This window comes from Pagrus pagrus (genome assembly GCF_965226575.1).
Source record: "Pagrus pagrus genome assembly, chromosome: 21".
NCBI classification, from domain to species: domain Eukaryota; kingdom Metazoa; phylum Chordata; class Actinopteri; order Spariformes; family Sparidae; genus Pagrus; species Pagrus pagrus.
Genome location: NC_140208.1, coordinates 17,724,499 through 17,742,081, shown reverse-complemented (window position 1 = coordinate 17,742,081; position 17,583 = coordinate 17,724,499). Strand labels below are relative to the sequence as shown.

General features: G+C 46.1%; 1 protein-coding gene across 2 annotated transcripts; it reads left to right on the top strand.

The window, feature by feature from the left end:
• Positions 1 to 37: 37 nt before the first annotated feature.
• Positions 38 to 17,583, top strand: tnrc6ba (trinucleotide repeat containing adaptor 6Ba). 2 transcript variants are annotated; one of them, XM_084342736.1, is made up of 22 exons: positions 38 to 128; positions 1,836 to 1,925; positions 2,334 to 2,355; positions 2,762 to 3,199; positions 3,329 to 6,346; positions 7,176 to 7,340; positions 7,522 to 7,718; positions 7,957 to 8,031; positions 8,121 to 8,324; positions 8,529 to 8,648; positions 8,845 to 8,970; positions 9,696 to 9,866; positions 10,457 to 10,576; positions 10,675 to 10,879; positions 11,130 to 11,297; positions 11,481 to 11,627; positions 11,860 to 12,003; positions 12,356 to 12,448; positions 13,189 to 13,392; positions 13,728 to 13,795; positions 14,038 to 14,177; positions 15,072 to 17,583. In XM_084342736.1, exons 2-22 carry the CDS (start codon positions 1,869 to 1,871, stop codon positions 15,637 to 15,639), a joined length of 6,450 nt encoding a protein of 2,149 aa, XP_084198862.1. In that variant the 5' UTR covers positions 38 to 128; positions 1,836 to 1,868; the 3' UTR covers positions 15,640 to 17,583. The 2 variants fall into 2 exon arrangements, with proteins under 2 accessions (XP_084198862.1, XP_084198863.1); XM_084342737.1 differs by lacking the exon at positions 8,529 to 8,648.

The following is a 17,583-nucleotide window of genomic DNA, read 5'->3' as shown; positions in this document are numbered from 1 at the left end:
TATCCGCTCAGGCGTCGCTGTTCTTGTAGCCTCGACGAATGCCTCAAAAAGCTAAAAAAAAAATCGCACTGAAGCACTTTAGCTAAGCTAGCTAGCACGCTAGCTTTTCTTCATATGTGATTCCTGAGGTGAGTAACGCTAGCTGGATTTACGCTGAGTTTTTCTAAGCGTTTCGACGTTTCGTAATTTGTATGCATGCAAATGGATGGCAACATCTTAACGAATTACCCTGCCATTGCGCTCGCTAGCCAGGCTAGCGCCGTTAGCCTGGCTACTTTTAGCTGCTGACTGTAGGTAACCTAGCGTACCTAGTTAGCTAACGTTCGATAGCATTAGCACTTGTATAGCATTATAAGAGGTTGAGGTGGATATGTGGCTCAAGGCTCCGTGTATTTGCTGTTAAAGGCTGTTGTGTACACAGAACAGAGTAATTACCTGACTTATGCTGGTTGGCAGCTGGCTGATCTCGTTAACCTTAACATGTTAACGTGTGTGCTAATCTGTCTGCGTATTGTACAAGTATGGGCAAAAACCACTCCTTAATGTTAGCTATCGACGAAATATTTTACCAGCAGCTGCAGCTAAAATTGTCGTCTACATAAACTGAAAGACAGGGATGAAGGTGTTTGGCAATTAGCCCTTACCCGTTTATGCACGGTTCAGTTTAAGCAACTTTGATCACCTGTGTCTTCGATTTTTGAAAAAGCTTTTCCATTTTCTAGCATAAGAAAGCTCAGATCTTTTTGCTGTAACGTTAGCTAGCTAACAGCTAAATGCGGATGAGCTCGTAACAACGTTGACAGGATGGTACAGGTACGTTAACATTAGCTGGTGTAGTTTATATTAGTGATCTGAACGAGCAAATCTGACAGCTCATAATAGCACAATAATCGGGTCTGGCTTTCTGATCCACTAGGCCTGTGGTCAGGAAGGATGTCAGGTTCGTAGTCTTTGAATCTAGGAATCTTGCCTGCTGGAAGTGGCTGTGGCACTTGAGCAAAAACGAAACCGACTAAATCAGCCATCAGATCGTAATCGTTTTTGAGGTTTATATATTTAAACCTTTTGTTCTCTTCTAAAATAAAGTGATTATTTGTAAAGTGGAAACACAAGCTGAGAAATCTTGTAGAGTTTTAAGAATATTAGCATATTCTTATATACTGCTGTTTTCAATATGAGCTTACCTGGCCACATTAGTGACAGTGTCAATATGTCAGTTGGATTTGCCCATGTATTGGGGATCCTAATGACAATGCATAAATTGGTGTTCTTGTTTGAGTTTCTTGTCTCAAAGCTGTCAATGAGTCTAATCCAGAAGATTTGGTCATACTCCATCTTAGGAACATTTACACAGGCCTGACTCTCAAAGCATCAGTTTGCCACTGACATGACCACATGCAGATTCAGTCAGTCTGCTGACGAGATGAGTTGGCAGACTAAATCAAGCCCCTTGTAAACTGTCTAAACTGGAACCTACCAGTGTGATCAGCTTACAGTATTCTGCATGCTTATGATAGGGATAATTACTGTGTTTGTTGCCCACATGTCCAGCAGTATTCTTAGCTCTAGCACCTGATGGCTGATTCATCCAATCAGGCATGCAGTCCATTGTCGCTTGCATACATGGACGGAGGCTCACGTGGCCACACATAGCAACTGTGATGCCGTCTTTTTTCTTTTGATTTTTGCTGCAGTCATCGTTAACTATTTGTCTGTGTTTTTGAGCAGTGATTTACTTCACATTTAAACCCCCCTGGCTATACAAATACAGACTCAGTGGTATTAAAATGCTGAATCCGTGACCATATCTTGGAATATGCTCCTTTTTTCTCTAGAAGAAAGGAGTATCAGGACAGGAGCAGTAGTTCATGGAAGACAAGAAAAGGAAAAAAGACGACAAAAGGAAAAGGGAAGCCTCTCAGAAGGTGAGCATGTTCACAATCACTTGCCAGCTTTTCCATCTGGGTTGGACACATTAAACGAACATTCTTCAACTCCATGTTCATCAACCGTGTGATGAGTCTTGAGAAAAAAATCATACTTGAGTGTATTGTTGGCCTTTAGAGTTTCTCATTGGGAATACTATTTCTTATTATTTTGGGTTGTGTATTTGTTGCAATACTTGATCTAGACTCTTAAATAACGACATTTATTATCCTGGCACTCTTACATTTTCATTTAAAAAACTAACCACAATCACAACCCTATCAACCCTATGCTGTCTCCTGTCCTATGCCTTCTTTACTTCTTTGCACTCAGCACTTGTTGTGCTGATGTGTGATGCTTTTAAGGAATGATTTAATGATGAAAGGTTTTCTCTCTGTTCATTTTAGGTCACAGAACAAAAAAACAAAGGTAAGCAGCACAGTGATGTATGTGAATATTTTAAGATACGGATATCAGGTGTTTGCTCCGTTTACTAAACTTCATCTGTCTTCTGACAGTTATTTGTGGTTGTTTTTGGATTTTATTTTTTTAGCATCATCATTCCTCTGCCATAGTAACCTAATGCTAGAACACTTTGGCTTCTCTAAATGTTTAAAATTTACTTGAGTCTGTATTTTGTATTGGCTGCTTGTTGTAGTTTTGAAAAAGAAAGAAAAGCAAAGAGCAACAATCATCGCATCAGGGAATTCTGATCCCTTATCTACATCATAACAAAAATTTTGTTAGTGTTTACATTTACAGAAAATTAATTGTGCACTGTTCTTCCTAAGATGTCATTGGTTGCGTATAAAATGCTGAATTTAATCCCCTGCAGTGCCAGACTCGACCAAGCCGGCATCTGCCCAGTCTCCTGCCACTCAGAGCAGCTCTGCCTCCCCCAGCCCTGGACCCACCCCCTCTGCCTCCCCATCCCCAGCCACCTTGGGCCCTGGCAGTGCTGCCACCCCGTCACAGGGCGGCAACAATGCCAAGCGCCTGGCGGTGGCCAACGGACAGCCCACCTCCAACACCATTTCTTCCTCCACCGCTGGCGGCCCCAGTGCTGCCGGAAACGGCAGCACAAGTAGCGGAGGCGGAGCCCAAGCGCCTCAGCAGCAGCCACGCTACATGCCGAGAGAAGTGCCGCCGCGATTCCGCTGCCAGCAGGACCATAAAGTGCTACTGAAGAGGGGTCAGCCGCCACTGTCCTCCATGCTGCTGGGAGGGGGAGGAGGAGGGGATGGCCCCAATGCAAACATGGCTGCTGTCTCAGGTAAGTGTTAGCAATGCTGTATGTCAGATTAAGAATAGATACAATCTATGTAAAGATAATTTAGATCATCTCTTCATTTTGACCCCTAAAGTCACTCTCTCTTGTGGGATTTTCTTTCTTTGTTTTCAGATTCTGGTGCAGCTGCCTCCTCATTGGCCCTCACCTCATCATCAGTTGCTGCTTCTACTACTACTTCTAATTATGCAAATTCCATGTGGGGGGCGAGCTCAGGCAGCCAGGCCTCCTCTCAGGGCAGGGAGAAGGTGATTGTCGATGGCAACGACCTGGAGGAGTGGCCTAGCATCGCTGGCAGTGATGGTGGAGGAGCGTCTTTCACCGGGGCTGGAGGGGGCAGCAGCAACAACGGAATGCCTGTGAACAGCATCAGTGCCTCTGGCAACCAATCCTCACCCACTTCCACGTTCTCTTTGCCCAATGAATGTATGCAGTCGTCCAACGGTGTGGCGTGGGGGATGGCTGCCTCCCAGGGTCATCTTGGAGGAGGGAATGCAGTAGCTGCAGCTGGGCCTCTGCTACAACAACCCTCCTCACTTTCCAAAGCCTCCGCTGTGCCAGGGAGCCATGATGCCAGTGGCCCCGTTGACGGCAGTAGTGGGATTCCAGGTGCCAATTTCAATCCAAATGCCAACCCTTCGGCCTGGCCTGCCCTGGTGCAGCAGGATGGGCCCGCTGCTGCAGGGGAAGGAGGTCCGTCTTCCTTCCATCACCAGGGCCCTGGAGGGTCTTTGTCTGCCAACAACTCTGCTTCCCTGGGCCTGGGCCTGGGAGGTGGGGCAGTCGGGGTGCTGGGGGGTCACCCACCTTTATCTGTGAATCAATCAAGCACCCATCAGCGCCAACTTCACCAAATGCAATCCAGAGACAGAGAGATGGGAGGAGGGAGCAAGTGGGACAGCGAATCAGCGGGACCAAAAATCGCAGGGGGGGAAGGGATGGGGGGAGGAATGGACCGTGGTGTGGGAGGAGGCGAGATGAGCGTGGGAGACCACAGCCTTGCCTCCTCATGGAGAGGCCAGCCTTCTTACCCTGCAGCAAACTCCAAAACGGGTGCCTCAAGGACTGATGGTTGGGAGGGTGGAGGAGGTGGCACAGGGGGATTCGGGGCTGCTGAAGGAGATAATGGGACCTCGGGTTGGGGGTATCCAAGTTCAACTAGTGGGGTTAATGCTTGGGGCAGTGCTGGAACTGGGGGAAACAGTAGTCAAACCTCCGGAGCATCTCAGGGAGGGTGGGGGTCATCAGGAGTAGGAGGGGAGAGAGGAGTTTCTGGTGGTGATTGGGGTGGGAGCTCCACTGGTATTGGAGGAGCTAATCCAGGAGGTGAAGGAATAGGAGGACCCTGCAGTAGTAACAGCAGCAGTAGTGGGGGCAGCACAGCTGGCAATCCCCCTGCCACCTCCTCCTCTTCCTCCACAGCCACCACTATGGCCAGAGCTTGGGACAATCAGAAGGGAGAGGGCGAAACAGGGGAATGGGGTGCGGGAGGAGAAGGACAGGGAGCACAGGGAGGATCTTCATCCAGTGGTGGAAATTCCAGAAACGGGAGCGGGCCTAACAGCAGTCAAAGTCGTGCTCGACGCCCGGCACCTAATGCTGAAGATGCCTTACAGAACCTGCTCAGTCGGTCTGATCTGGACCCTCGGGTTCTGTCCAACACAGGCTGGGGACAAACACAGATCCGACAAAACACGGCCTGGGACTTTGAAGAACATGGAGGACAAAATAAAGGAGGATCATCATCAGCTATATCAAAACACCCATCTTCTCTAGGTGGTTCTTCTCAGTATTCTGGTGGACCTAGGACCCAAATTACTGATTCTATGGGTCCTGGGGTCAATCCTTCTCTGGCTCCGTCTGCTGGGTCCTCCGGAGAGGGCTGGGAGAGCAGCAGCAACAGTAGCAGTAGTGGGGCCTCTTTGTCGGGGAGAGCCCCACCAAGTTCAGGCCCCAACATGAGAAATCTTGGCGTCTCGCAATCTGGGCCAGTGACCACAACAGGACCTGGTATGGGGTCAGGAGTAATACCGGGACATAGCCAGCAGGGGAAGGCTACAGGCTGGGGTGGAGGAGGAATGGGGGCTGGGGATGGCCAGGAGGCAACTGGTTGGGGGAAAGAGGAATGGAGAGACAGTAGTGGAGGAGGATGGGGTAATCTTAGGCAACAGGGTGACCCAGTGAGTGGAGGCTGGGGAGGAGGTCAGGAGGAGAAAGGGACAGGGGGATGGAAAGAATTGGGAGGGAATGGAGGAGGAAGTGGGTGGGGATCAGGACAGAAGGCTGGTGCAGGTAGGGACTGGGGAGAGCAACAGTCCAAATCAAACAGTGGAGGAGGAGGATGGGAGGATGAGAGGAATATTGGAGGAAACTCAGGTGGGGATTCAGGTGGGGGTGGTTGGGGGAGCTGGGATGATGGTGCTCCCCGTAGAACCTGGGGAGGAGGGGGCACAGGGGGAGGAGGGAGTGGAGGAGGGGGGGTGGGTGTTGTTGGGGCCATGGGGTCCAAACCCCATCAAAGTTGGAGTGGAGGAAACAAAATGCACCAGATGCCAAACAGCCAGTCGGGTTCCATCACAGGCCCACAGGCACAACTGCAACAGCAACAATCACAGCCCCGCAATCAGCATCCACAGCGACAGCAAGCGTTGGACCAAGGGGCTATGCAAGGGGGCGGGGGGAGGAAACCCATCTCTCAAGCCCAGAATCAGAACCAAAGCTCAGGCTGGACCTCTGGGCCCATCCCTGGTGGCTCTGGAGGAGGTGGAAGTGGATCTGAACCAAGCGGTTGGGAGGAACCCTCACCGCAGTCTATAAGTAGGAAGAACGAGATAGACGATGGAACATCAGCATGGGGAGACCCAACCAATTACAACTACAAGCCGGTCAACCTGTGGGATAAGAACAGCGCACCTGCTGGCCAGCAGCCACACGGCCAGGGTCAGGCTCAGGCTCAGGCTCAGGCTCAGGCTCAGCAGCAGCAGCAGCAGCAGCAGCAACAGCAACAGCAGCAACAGCAACAGCAACAGCAGGGACCTCCAATACAGCAGCAGCCTAGCAGGCAGGCTGCAGGGCTTGGAGGTAACAGAGACTTCAACACTGGCCATGGACCTGGAAAAACTTCAGCTATGGGTAAGACACCATAAACTGTGAATTCGACCATAACACTGATTGTGAAGTTACCATGAAGATATTTTTCTTTTTCACAAACCTTGTGCATTCACACATGCAGGCTTACCTTTGAGGCTCACTGTAACCGCAGCTTTTTCACTGCTGTTTAAAGGTAATGTGTGAATCAGCTGTGGCAGTTCGACAGCGTGAGATGGGACAAATGTTCTTCATTGACTGTTGCCGCGAAAATTACGGAGATGTTAACGACTCATATATGCACTGCTAAAACTTATGCCTTTACAGGAATGGAAACATTTTAAAGGTTTGTGTGGAAGTGCAGTGTGTCAAAGAGACAACTGAGTCATGAGAGATGAAGTTGTTTTTCAGCCAGCCACCTGCTTGCTATCTCTGCAGTTTCATTTCAAAACCACATTAACAGTAGTCAGGCAGGGTACTGCAGCTTCAGTGGGTGCTCCAACTGAGCACAGCTGAGGTGAAAACACATTTTCTTTCACTGAATATTCTCTGGGTAGTACTGTGACTGCAGAGAGCATGCTTTGATTTTAGATCAATGTGCCAGACCATATCAAGCCAAAAACTTTAAAGGTTTATGAGAGGAAGAGAGCTGCCATAGCCCTTTCCTAAGCACTTTTAAACCACTGTGCCATTGCTAACCCATGTAAACACGCACAATGTTCAAACTACATGAACAAAGCTTAGTGACCGCCCAGTCCGCATGTGCAGAGTTGAGGAGTTGGACTTGCACTGAGAGAAATGTTTGTGTCCTTAACTCAAAGAGTTTCTACCAGGTTGTTCCATCTTGACCTTTGTTGTGCATGTGTGTCTGCAGGTCCGTCAGGTTGGGGGGGTACTTCTCCAGCTAGTCCTACAGTAGACAATGGCACGGCAGCTTGGGGAAAGCCTACTGAAACCCCCACTGGCTGGGGAGACTCAGACGACGTGGGAGGGAAGACAACAGGCTGGGGAAATGCTTCACCCAACCCCGTCAAATCTGGTTAGAAAATCAAATAAAAACTAAAGCACATGTGGATTGAATCACAGCTGTTATCTGTGGCATATCTTCACAATCGGATTTTCCAAAATGGCATTTTGGACGTTGGGATGCTTAATCGTCCACGAATAGAAGACCTAGAAATATAGGATATCAATTTCAGATGTGTTCTCTTCTCCTGCAGGTCCAAAGTCTATGCAAGATGGCTGGGGGGACAAAGAAAGCTCTGTGGCTGCCTCGCGTCACTCAAGCTGGGAGGAGGAGGAGGAGGGAGGCGGCATGTGGAACAGCACCGGCTCCCAGGGAAGTGGCTCGTCTTGGGGACAGGGAAGCAACGGGGGCTGGGGACAGAGCCACCCTGGGAAGAAGCCCAACAACAAGGTGGGTTACTGGTGGGGGAAAATAATCTGATAAAGGAAAAGCACAAAAAAAATTTAATCTATTTAAAAAAACAAAGCTGGGCAGCATCCATGTGAGTAAATCATTCTTAAAGGGATAGATCTGATTTTTGTAGTATATTCGGTTTATGTCGTGGGTGAACTTTATGTTGCTACTTAGCCTATTTTTGATCTCATGGAAATCTCTTGTGCCTCTGCTTACTTCTGTAAATGTCTTTCAGGGTCCACTAAAGGCTGGTGGAGGAGACTCTTGGATGAGCCCCATTAACAGACAGTTCTCTAATATGGGGCTGCTGGTAAGGCTATAGATATCATGGATGTATATATAGATATTTCCTACATGATGATGATGATGTCAATGATGGTGGTCTTTTCTGCTGGACAGAATGATGATCCCAGTGGTCCAAACATTGACCTGGCTCCAGGCTCTCACCAGGAGAAGAAGATGGATGTAGAGAAAAGAGGCATGGGGATTAACGATTACAATGGCGATATGAGGAAGGGAGGAAGAGGAGGAGGGGGGATGCCTTATCGTCCGCCTGTTTCCAAAGAGGCAGCACCTGGGGATGCTGGGTCCTACTATGATAAGGTAATGCCTCTCTGTCCAGTCAACAGTCTTTGTGTCTTATGTCTTTCTCACGTCTGGATAACATTTTGTCCTTTCTCACTGTTCTTTATTTCCTCTTGTGGTTCTACCTTGTCTTCCTGGTGTACCCCATTCCTCCCTATCTCCCCCTCCCTCCCCGCTTCAACACCACTGAAATTGGTCTTCCATTGGCTGTCACTGTGACAGACCTTGCCTTTGACCAATCAGGATTGGTGCCTTGGGGAGGAGGGTCCTTGCTCTTTGTACTCACCACCCACTGTCTACAAGCCCCATTCCCTCTTCAACCACACTATCCCTTTTAGACAAGTAAGATAACTGCTCCTCTTGTTTCTGTCCAGCCATCTTTACATTAGGTTCTTGTAGTTTTCTGTTTTCCAGAGATAATTACAATTATACCCCCCAAAAGTCGTCCTGTCTGTTTTGCTTAAACTGCATGTTTTTCATAAATATGTCTCCACTGTTATGGGCCCTCTAAGGTTTCACTTTCCATCTTCAATCACAGGGCGGTCACAGTATCTTTGGCAGTGGTGGAGGGATGGCTCAGTCAAGACACCAGCCAAGTGTCCCGCCCATAAACCAGTCCCCAGGGATACGAGCGCAAGTGCCTCATCAGTTCCTGTCACCTCAGGTACTAATGCTTTTGCGTGGATTCTGCGATCAGTATTCTTTACAGCTGTATTTAACGCCTAACAGTGAAACAGGAAGTATGTGGGTTGACTGTGTAAAACAGTGTGGGTTGTGGGGTGAGTCATCTTTGCTGTTTATTTTGCTGCTGAGTAACCAATTAAAAACAGAATTACTTCAGCTTGGAAATTTGTTTAACGTAATGCCATGCCAATTCTACATTCTTGCATCTAAGCACAATTTCAGTAGATCTTCCTGTTACGATTCGCTTGTGTTATATCGGCTGGTATATCCGCAGTTTAGCCTGGTCGGATCTGAGGTTGATTGCGTACTTCACAGACTTGTATTTGTGCTGTGAACTTTCTGGCATAGTGTATAATCGTCTGATTCTTTCTTTGTGAGCTCACACATGGCCTGCTGTTTGTGTGCATGGCGTATATTAGTCAGTCAGTCAGTCCCTAGAGTGCATAATCACTCTTCAGGACAACATTGGCCATGTTTCCCTGCTTACTTCTAAAGAATACAAAGTGAAACGCATGTCTTTTCCAGGAATTGAATCAATTTTATTCACTCACTGAGGTCGAGTCACTTGTTAACACCAGTAAATGAGAACATGAAAGAGAATCAATGATAATCGGGGAGAAGCAGTAAGCTAATGTGGTTGCTAGTGGTTACAGCACCAAAACGTTTCTGTGGTAACAGGTGTGCCTTCCTGTTGTCTGTCTCCAGGTGCCAGGCTCCGTGCTGAAGCAGATGCCCCCTCCCAGCGGGAGCGTGGGGAGTGTCGGTGGCGTGGGAGGAGTGGCAGGATTGGGGGGAGGTGTGTTCCCTCCACAGCTGTCCCCCCAGCATATTGCCATGCTCAGCAGCATCTATCCACCTCACATCCAGTTTCAGCTGGTGAGAAGCAGCATTATATTAATCTCTGAGAGCCACTGCAGGGTTGCATTACAGTTCTTCTGGACATTTTTCAGTCCTGAACAGTGTTAGGAATAATTTAGGAAACAAAAAGATTTTATCAGACATATGATTGTGTACGAACATACAATGAATTTAAACAAATCGAGATTTTAAGCCACCTGCATCTCACATTTTTTGATGTTGAATAATCTTATATAGAGTGACGTGGTTAGGATTCCTTGAAATCACATTAAGCAATTGGGTGAAGAATGTTTATTTTGGAAATTGAAGCTGTGTAGGAACCCTGTCACCATCAAATCAGGATCGCTTACTGCAAACCATACGTTGTACAAAATTCAGTGATACGTGTATTTTTTTATGAAACTTTTTCTGCCTTTGCTCTGACTCATTGACCAAATATTTGGTGAATGACGATTACCTCCCATTGGAGCCAATAACTGACACTCAGTCTTAGCATTCAGTTTGTCTGTGCAAAGCTTGAAAATCGTTGTGCAGTGTGCATTTTTTTCACTGTCATCTCACTTCTCCTTTGTGTCTTTTTCTGCTTCGTTCTGTCTGTGTTTGTTCAGGCTTGTCAGCTCCTCCTCCAGCAGCAGCAGCAGCCACAACAGCAGCAGCAGCAGCAGCAGCTACTGCAAAACCAGAGGAAGTTCACACCAAATGTGCGGCAGCAGGCTGACCCTCAACAGGTACACATGAAATTAACTTAAACGTAATCTCTCACTCCTTTGTAGTTTCTTTACTTCCTCCTCCCACTCACTAACTCTGTTTTGTCATGTCTCCTAAGCTGGCCAGGATCATGGCGGTGCTCCAGCAGCAGAGGCAGCAGCAGCAGGTCGGGGGTTTAGGCGGCAGCTCCAAACTCTCCCCCTCCCACCATGTTGGAGTTGGCGGAGGGGGTCCCAAACTGCCCGGGGCTGATCCCCTGCCCCATCCAGGTCTGGCGGGATCTGTGGCTGACCTGCACCAGAAAACTCTCGGGCCATACTCCGGTGAGTGATCGTTAATAGATCGTCTTTTATAAAAAATACGAAAGATGAACATAAGCTAACTCAATGTTGTAGGCATGCACTACATTTCCCAGTGATCCTGTATTTAGCCATAATAAATGAAGCGCTGTAAAATTCTTTGATTTTCTGGAAGTGAATTAGAAGTAGGTTTCCATGTTATGTTTCTGTTGCACCAGGTGTTTCATTTAACTGCATGTCTCCCTCTGCTCTCTGGCTCTCTTTCTGTGAGCAGGGTTTGGTTCTGGGGTAAACCTCCCTGGTCTGGACCTGGGCGGCTCCGTGGTGGGGGGCCCTGGGAGCATGAAGGACCTTGGGGGTCAGCAGTCCCGCTTCAAATGGATGATGGAGGGACACTCTTCTCCAGACACTTCCTCACCTGAAAACGCATTCCACAAAAATGGTGAGTTTATTGAATTTATTTCCATTCATACAAATGTTGTATTTTACAAGATGTGGAATGAGAGGTTGTTGAGGCAGATAGTGTGAATGGGATTAGATGTGAAGTCGCATATTTAGATGATCAGTGAACCCATCTGGTGTTCAGTGCTGTAACATACATTATCATCACCCTTTAACCTTCCAGGTCCTGTCACCCCCATGAAGATGCCAGGGGGCTCGCCCTACTCTCAGTACGACATGATGGTTGGAGACGGGCTGGGTGATAACTGGCATCGCACCCCTGGCAACAAGATGGTTTCCAAGCCTCCCACCACGCCCAGCTGGCCCCCTGGTTAGTGACAAGTTATAGTTAAAGTGATAACCAGAGCTAGAGGATCCCACAAGGCTTGAAATAAGATTAAAAACAGAATAAATCATTTCCATACCCAGGAGCATGAATGTGTTTCTCTATAACTCTTCAAAGTTGCTGTTATTACTTGTGGTAATTGAGGTTCGATGCATCTAGCGTTGAGCTTGTCTCATAAAACTGGCTTCAACCGACAACCCCTGTGTTTCCTCTTCAGAGTTCCAGCCTGGTGTGCCCTGGAAGGGAATCGACCGTGTCGACCCTGAATCTGACCCCTACATGACCCCAGGGAGCATGATGGGAAATGCAGTGTCCCCCAACCTCAATGATACTGAGCACCAGTTGTTACAAGATAATACTGGTGAGCATTTAACACCTCAAATGCCGAATTTTCCCTACCATAAAGTGTGTGATGACACAGCAAAACAAAATATCTAGCAGTTAGTTAATGGCATTTCTTGACATGTAGCATAAGTGAAGATGTTTACTAAGTTTCTTTGGGTTTTGACCTGATTTTGCCTGTGCTCCCTTTTGTAAAATAAATACATTTCTTAAAAAACAACATTGCCAAGCTTAGCTATTGTGTGGTTTTTGAGAGCCATACCATAAAAAACACCTCTCCATAGATGAATTTGATCTTGGAACAATCATTTGTAATTTATGAATGGAAAAAAATGGCTAACTCGGTTGGTTGGTGCCTTTTTTGTTTGCAGATTCCACCCCTCCCCTCAACACCTTGCTGCCTTCACCTGGTGCCTGGCCCTACAGTGCCTCAGACAGTCCCCTGAACAACGCACACAACTCAGGTAACCACACACACACACACTCAACATGGCGTTAGCTTGTGTGATGCTTTTTCTTTTTTTTTGATTAGGGCAAAAACACTGATTTGATTAATTGATTACTTGACGAGAATTAATCAGCAACTTGACAATTTGATTGTTTTAAGTCATTTTTCAAACATAAGTGGTAAACATTGTCTAGTTCCAACTTCTCAGTAGGGAGGCTGTTATACTTTAATTTGTCTGTTGTAAACTGAATATTTATTGGTTTTGGACTGAAATTTGAAGACGTGTCAAGAAGGGCTTTAGGAAGTTGTGATTTTAAGAAATTGTGATCTTTCACTATCTATTTCATCGGCCAAACAATTGATTAATTAAGAAAATAATTGCCATAATGAAAATTGTTACTTGCAATCTATGTCCCACCCGCCGCACAAAACTTAATTGTAGAAGTCACAACTTATTCATAGCTCTACTTGATTGCTCATAATCTGAATTTGCTTATTTGAGACCTAATAATTTTACCACAGCAACTTTGCTGGTTTGTAGTTTAAGCTAGACCCTGCACCATCTACTGAATGTGCTTCAACAAGCTGGAGAATTTTAATGCCCGGAAAGTTTTTTGATGATGTTAAACAAGAGAAAGCCACAGGAGCTATAAAGAAGCCTTTGAGAGTCAGGCCTTGTGAGCAGTCTTTTTATTGCTATGATATTGTTAAACAACCCCACTAGAGACCCTAATCTACCTTTCTGTTGCTCTCTAGCAAAGTACACAGACTACAAGACCAGCTGGCCCCCAGAGCCCATCGGACACAAGTCCTGGAAAGCCAGCCGTGGCAGCAGCCAGTCACAGCTGTCCCGCCCACCTCCAGGACTAGCGAGTCAAAAGCAGCCATCACCTTCGCCTTGGTCTGGAGGAGCCCCTCGAATGGCCAGCCGGGGCTGGGGCGGTGGCTCGAGCACCACTGGTAATGCCCCAGTGCATTTTTCATGTTGTTTGGGTTACATGGTTGTCCCTTCTCCTCATTCAGGCACAGTACTTGTTGAAAAATTCAGCTGATTTAAATGTACAAAGGAGGTAAAACAACTGGTTCTGATTTGCTGGGATACAACAGAGTGCTCCTTTGAACTTAAGAGTCCATTTATATTTGATCTTGAAGAGCAGCCAAGCCTCGGTGGAAGTTATTCATCATTTAGTACATTTGAGAAGCCAGGGGTAAAAACAGAGAAGGATTGTGTTTACAGGGAATGTGGAAAACTCCCACTCAGATTTTTTTTTTGTCTGTTTACTCTCTCTCTGCAGGCTCGACCTGGAGTGACGGCAGCTCTCGAGAAAGCTGCTGGTTGGTGCTCAGTAACCTCACACCACAGGTAAAACACAAACACTATTTATAAAAAAGTACTGTGCAAAGACAGACTTTTTTATGAGTGGATTTGATTGTTTTGATGTGTTTGTAAAGATCTAGAGCTGTAACTGTTCTAGTACTGCCAGGCTGGCTTTTTTTTTTCTATCTGACTTCATGCATGCAAAAAGCTTAATCATGCACAAAAAAGTAATTCCACATGGAAACACTGCTCTAAATGTCATACCACCATCTTGCATATTCCTGCAGATCGATGGTTCTACTCTGAGGACCATCTGCATGCAGCACGGCCCTCTGCTGACCTTTCACCTTGGCCTGACCCAGGGCACAGCTCTGATTCGCTACGGCTCCAAACAGGAGGCAGCCAAAGCCCAAAGCGCACTACACATGTAAGACTCCGTCCGTTGTTTTGATAATTTCGTAATATCACTAACACGTGTCTATGGTGAGTATTCAACTGAAACCAGGCGCTTGTTAACTTATCTTAGCATAAAGACTAGAAAAGGGTGGGCGATAGCTAGCCTGGCTCAGTTGACAGGCAGGAAACTCGGCTCACCAGCACCTCTAAAGCTAACTAATTAAAACATATCTCATTTGTTTAATCCATACAAAAACTAATGTGTATAGATGACAAGTTGCCATACTATTTCTTGCTGGTGACCAGTTACTAAGCAACCAAGTGAGACTCCAGGAAGTAACAGCCACCCAGCCAAGAAATACTCCATGACATAACCCCTGTAAATCCATAAAGTGTTGCTTTTCTGCGTTTGTACGGATCAAACAAACAGGTTGCAAACATATTAATTTTTGAACTTTAGACGGACTGGTAGGTAGATTTTTTTACACACTGACTTGTAATGGGAGGTGCTATAGCTAAAGCAATCTGTACAGTGAATGACCTCTGTCCTTAGACCCTCCATTTCGAGTGAGGAAAAACTTGAGAAAAGAAAACCCTTTTCACAGGGGAAAAAAAAGATGGAAGAAACCTCAGGAAGAGCCACAGAGGAGGATGGGACGGACAAGCAATAGATGTCGCATGTACAGAACAGAACAACAAAATCACAGTTTACTGAAGTTGATTTTAAGTTATTAACTTCTACACAACTGTTATGTTTTTTATGAAACTTGCTCACTTCTTACATGTTTAACAGTATCATTTATTGTCACACACTGTGTAAATTGTTAATAATAGTTCATGCGGAGGGAAAAGAAAATAATCTTTTATTGAAAAATATAAAAAATGATTATTAATTTGAGAGTGACATCATTTTTGTTTGTACCAGGTGTGTTCTGGGTAACACCACCATCTTGGCGGAGTTTGTGAGCGAGGAGGATGTGGCTCGCTATATTGCACATTCCCAGGCAGGAGGAGCAGGGAGCGGGGGAACCACAGCCGGTTCTGCAGGCTCCGGGCCTACAGCGGCCTCTGCTGTGGGGGCTAATAGTAACGGAGGTAGCTGCGAGAGAGGTGGAGCAGGAGGCAGCAGCACGGGAGGAGGAGTGGAAGGAGTTTCCACCGGTGGAGGAGCAGGAAATGGAGGAGCCGGGCATTCCAGCTCAGGGTGGCAGAGTCTGGACAGCACAGGCAGCTCATCGGACCAGTCTGTCACCCAGGGGCCCGGGCTTGGCATCTTCGCCCAGTGGAGCAGCAATGGGACCGGGGTGGGCGGAGCTGGAGGTGTGGAGGCTGGAAGGCAGGGTCTGTGGGGGGGAATGGGAGGGATGAGCGGGGCGGGGTACCCCAGCAGTAGCCTCTGGGGTTCCCCGGCACTTGAGGATCGTCACCAGATGGGCAGCCCCGCCTCACTGCTGCCAGGGGACCTGCTGGGCGGGGGAGCCGACTCCATCTGAGGGGCTGACTGACACACACACATGCACACACACATTTTACACCCAAGTTATAATACATATGTCACATTCTGTATTTATTTACATGTAGAGATGACATGAATTAAAGCTACACTGGTCACCCAACATGCAGATATTTCACATTCATACTACACACAGGCTACATGCAGTAAATGCACACATTATTTTCACACATACACATTAAGCCGCTTAACTTTAAATGAAGACAACAGTAAAACTTGAACCGGGGGAAAAAGGTGAAATCCATTAAACTCTTAGGACTCAACTGGATAGCTCTTTGTCTTTTTACTCCAAATCCCACCAACTGCATTCAGAGACCCGATCACTCAGGCATGCACTGTAGACAGGCTCAGCCAGAGTCGTACATGTCAACAAGTTTAGCTATTGCTGTTTTTAGTGTGCCACATTTTTTTTTTTCCTTTTGTATTACTATTTAATGGTTGAATCTCAAAATTCAGACTTGCAGACTGAGCCCTCGTAGACCTGGCTGGCGTATTTCTAAGTTCTCGTGTTTGGAAGCTTGAGAGTGGGGAAGGATCTGGAGTTTGTAAAAAAAAAAATTGGGACAGCGCCACACTACTGAGTCAAACGGACGATCAGCAACCTTTGAGGTCATGAAAAGGAAAACGTTTTTAGAAGGTACCGACACCTCTACCTTGGTGGAAATATACCATCAACATGGGACCCAGGGTCAAAAAAAAAAAAAAAAAAAATCAAACAAAAACAACATTAGCCAAACTTGCACTATATGCCTCTGGGTTTGTTGTTGATACATCCTCCACAAATCCCTCCATTTTTTGAAACAGAGCTACAACACAACTACACAGACCTTACAGGACAACTAAATGTTACAACAGCAGTGGCCTTGGCTAACACCCAGCGGCCGCCCGCCCGCCATGTCAGCAGCATCACACCTTCTCATCAGTTACACACTGCTCTTATATTTGACAAGCAAAATTGTAACTCCTTGTTGATGTACGTTGGTTGTTTTATCATTTATTTTTCTGTTTTAAAAGAAAAGAGAAATGTGTGAAACTTTGTGGAAATCCAGAGATGTCCTCTTTTTTTTTTTTTTTTTTTTTTGCCCTTCAAACACTGACCTCGCTATTGTATTTTTTCTTACTCGAGAAATCAAGTTGGTTATTATATATTGTCATGACGTTAATGATGACTATGATCACTTATTTACTCGCTGTACAAGGTGCCCTCCTGCCTGCCTGTGTGTGCATGAAAGGAGTGATGACAGTATGACCGAATGGAGGAGGATGTGATGAAGATAATGGTGATATCGGGAGTGTCTGTGTTATTGCTACAATGTTGAATGTTTCTTTCTTTCTTGTCCATGAGAGATTCATGAGAAATGTGTGTTTGTGTGCGTTTGTGTGTGTGCTTGCTTTTGAACACTTATCTGCTCCAGTCAGGGAAGTGAAAAAGATGTTAATCTGACAGCTTGCATTTGAGAGAAAGGGGTGCGTGTGCGTGTTTGTGTGGATGTGTACACATGTTTGCGTGCTCGACTGTGTGGATATTGTGATAGCTAAAAAGTTCAAAAACATTGGCACTATTGCATATGTCTATTAAGTTGTGTTTTTTAGCAGCATTTTGTTCCTGTTTGTATTTTTTTTTCTGCCAAATGCAATAAGAGAATATTTTGTTTTTAAGACGAAGCAACCAACTGAAGGCATTTCTATTAAGATGCCAAATCCTACCATACCAAGCTGAGCTGGAACAGTGTTTTACAGACACGTTAAAGACATTACCTGTTATATTTTACTGTTTGTTTTTTTGTTATTATGTATCAATTAAATTAAGTCAGTCTTTATTATCACTCCTGTTCAGGATGTTTTCGTTTATTTCAGATGTTACAAAAAGGAGAGGAAATTAATTTAAAGCGGAAAAGAACAAGATAATAAAGGTTGAATTGAA

Bases quoted from the DNA above. Each gene is read 5' to 3' on its own strand.
- tnrc6ba (XM_084342736.1), top strand. From the start codon at position 1,869: ATGGAAGACAAGAAAAGGAAAAAAGACGACAAAAGGAAAAGGGAAGCC. The intron at 9,867-10,456 runs GTGAGAAGCAGC...GTGTTTGTTCAG, and splicing joins CTCACATCCAGTTTCAGCTG to GCTTGTCAGCTCCTCCTCCA. The intron at 13,796-14,037 runs GTAAAACACAAA...ATATTCCTGCAG, and splicing joins TCAGTAACCTCACACCACAG to ATCGATGGTTCTACTCTGAG.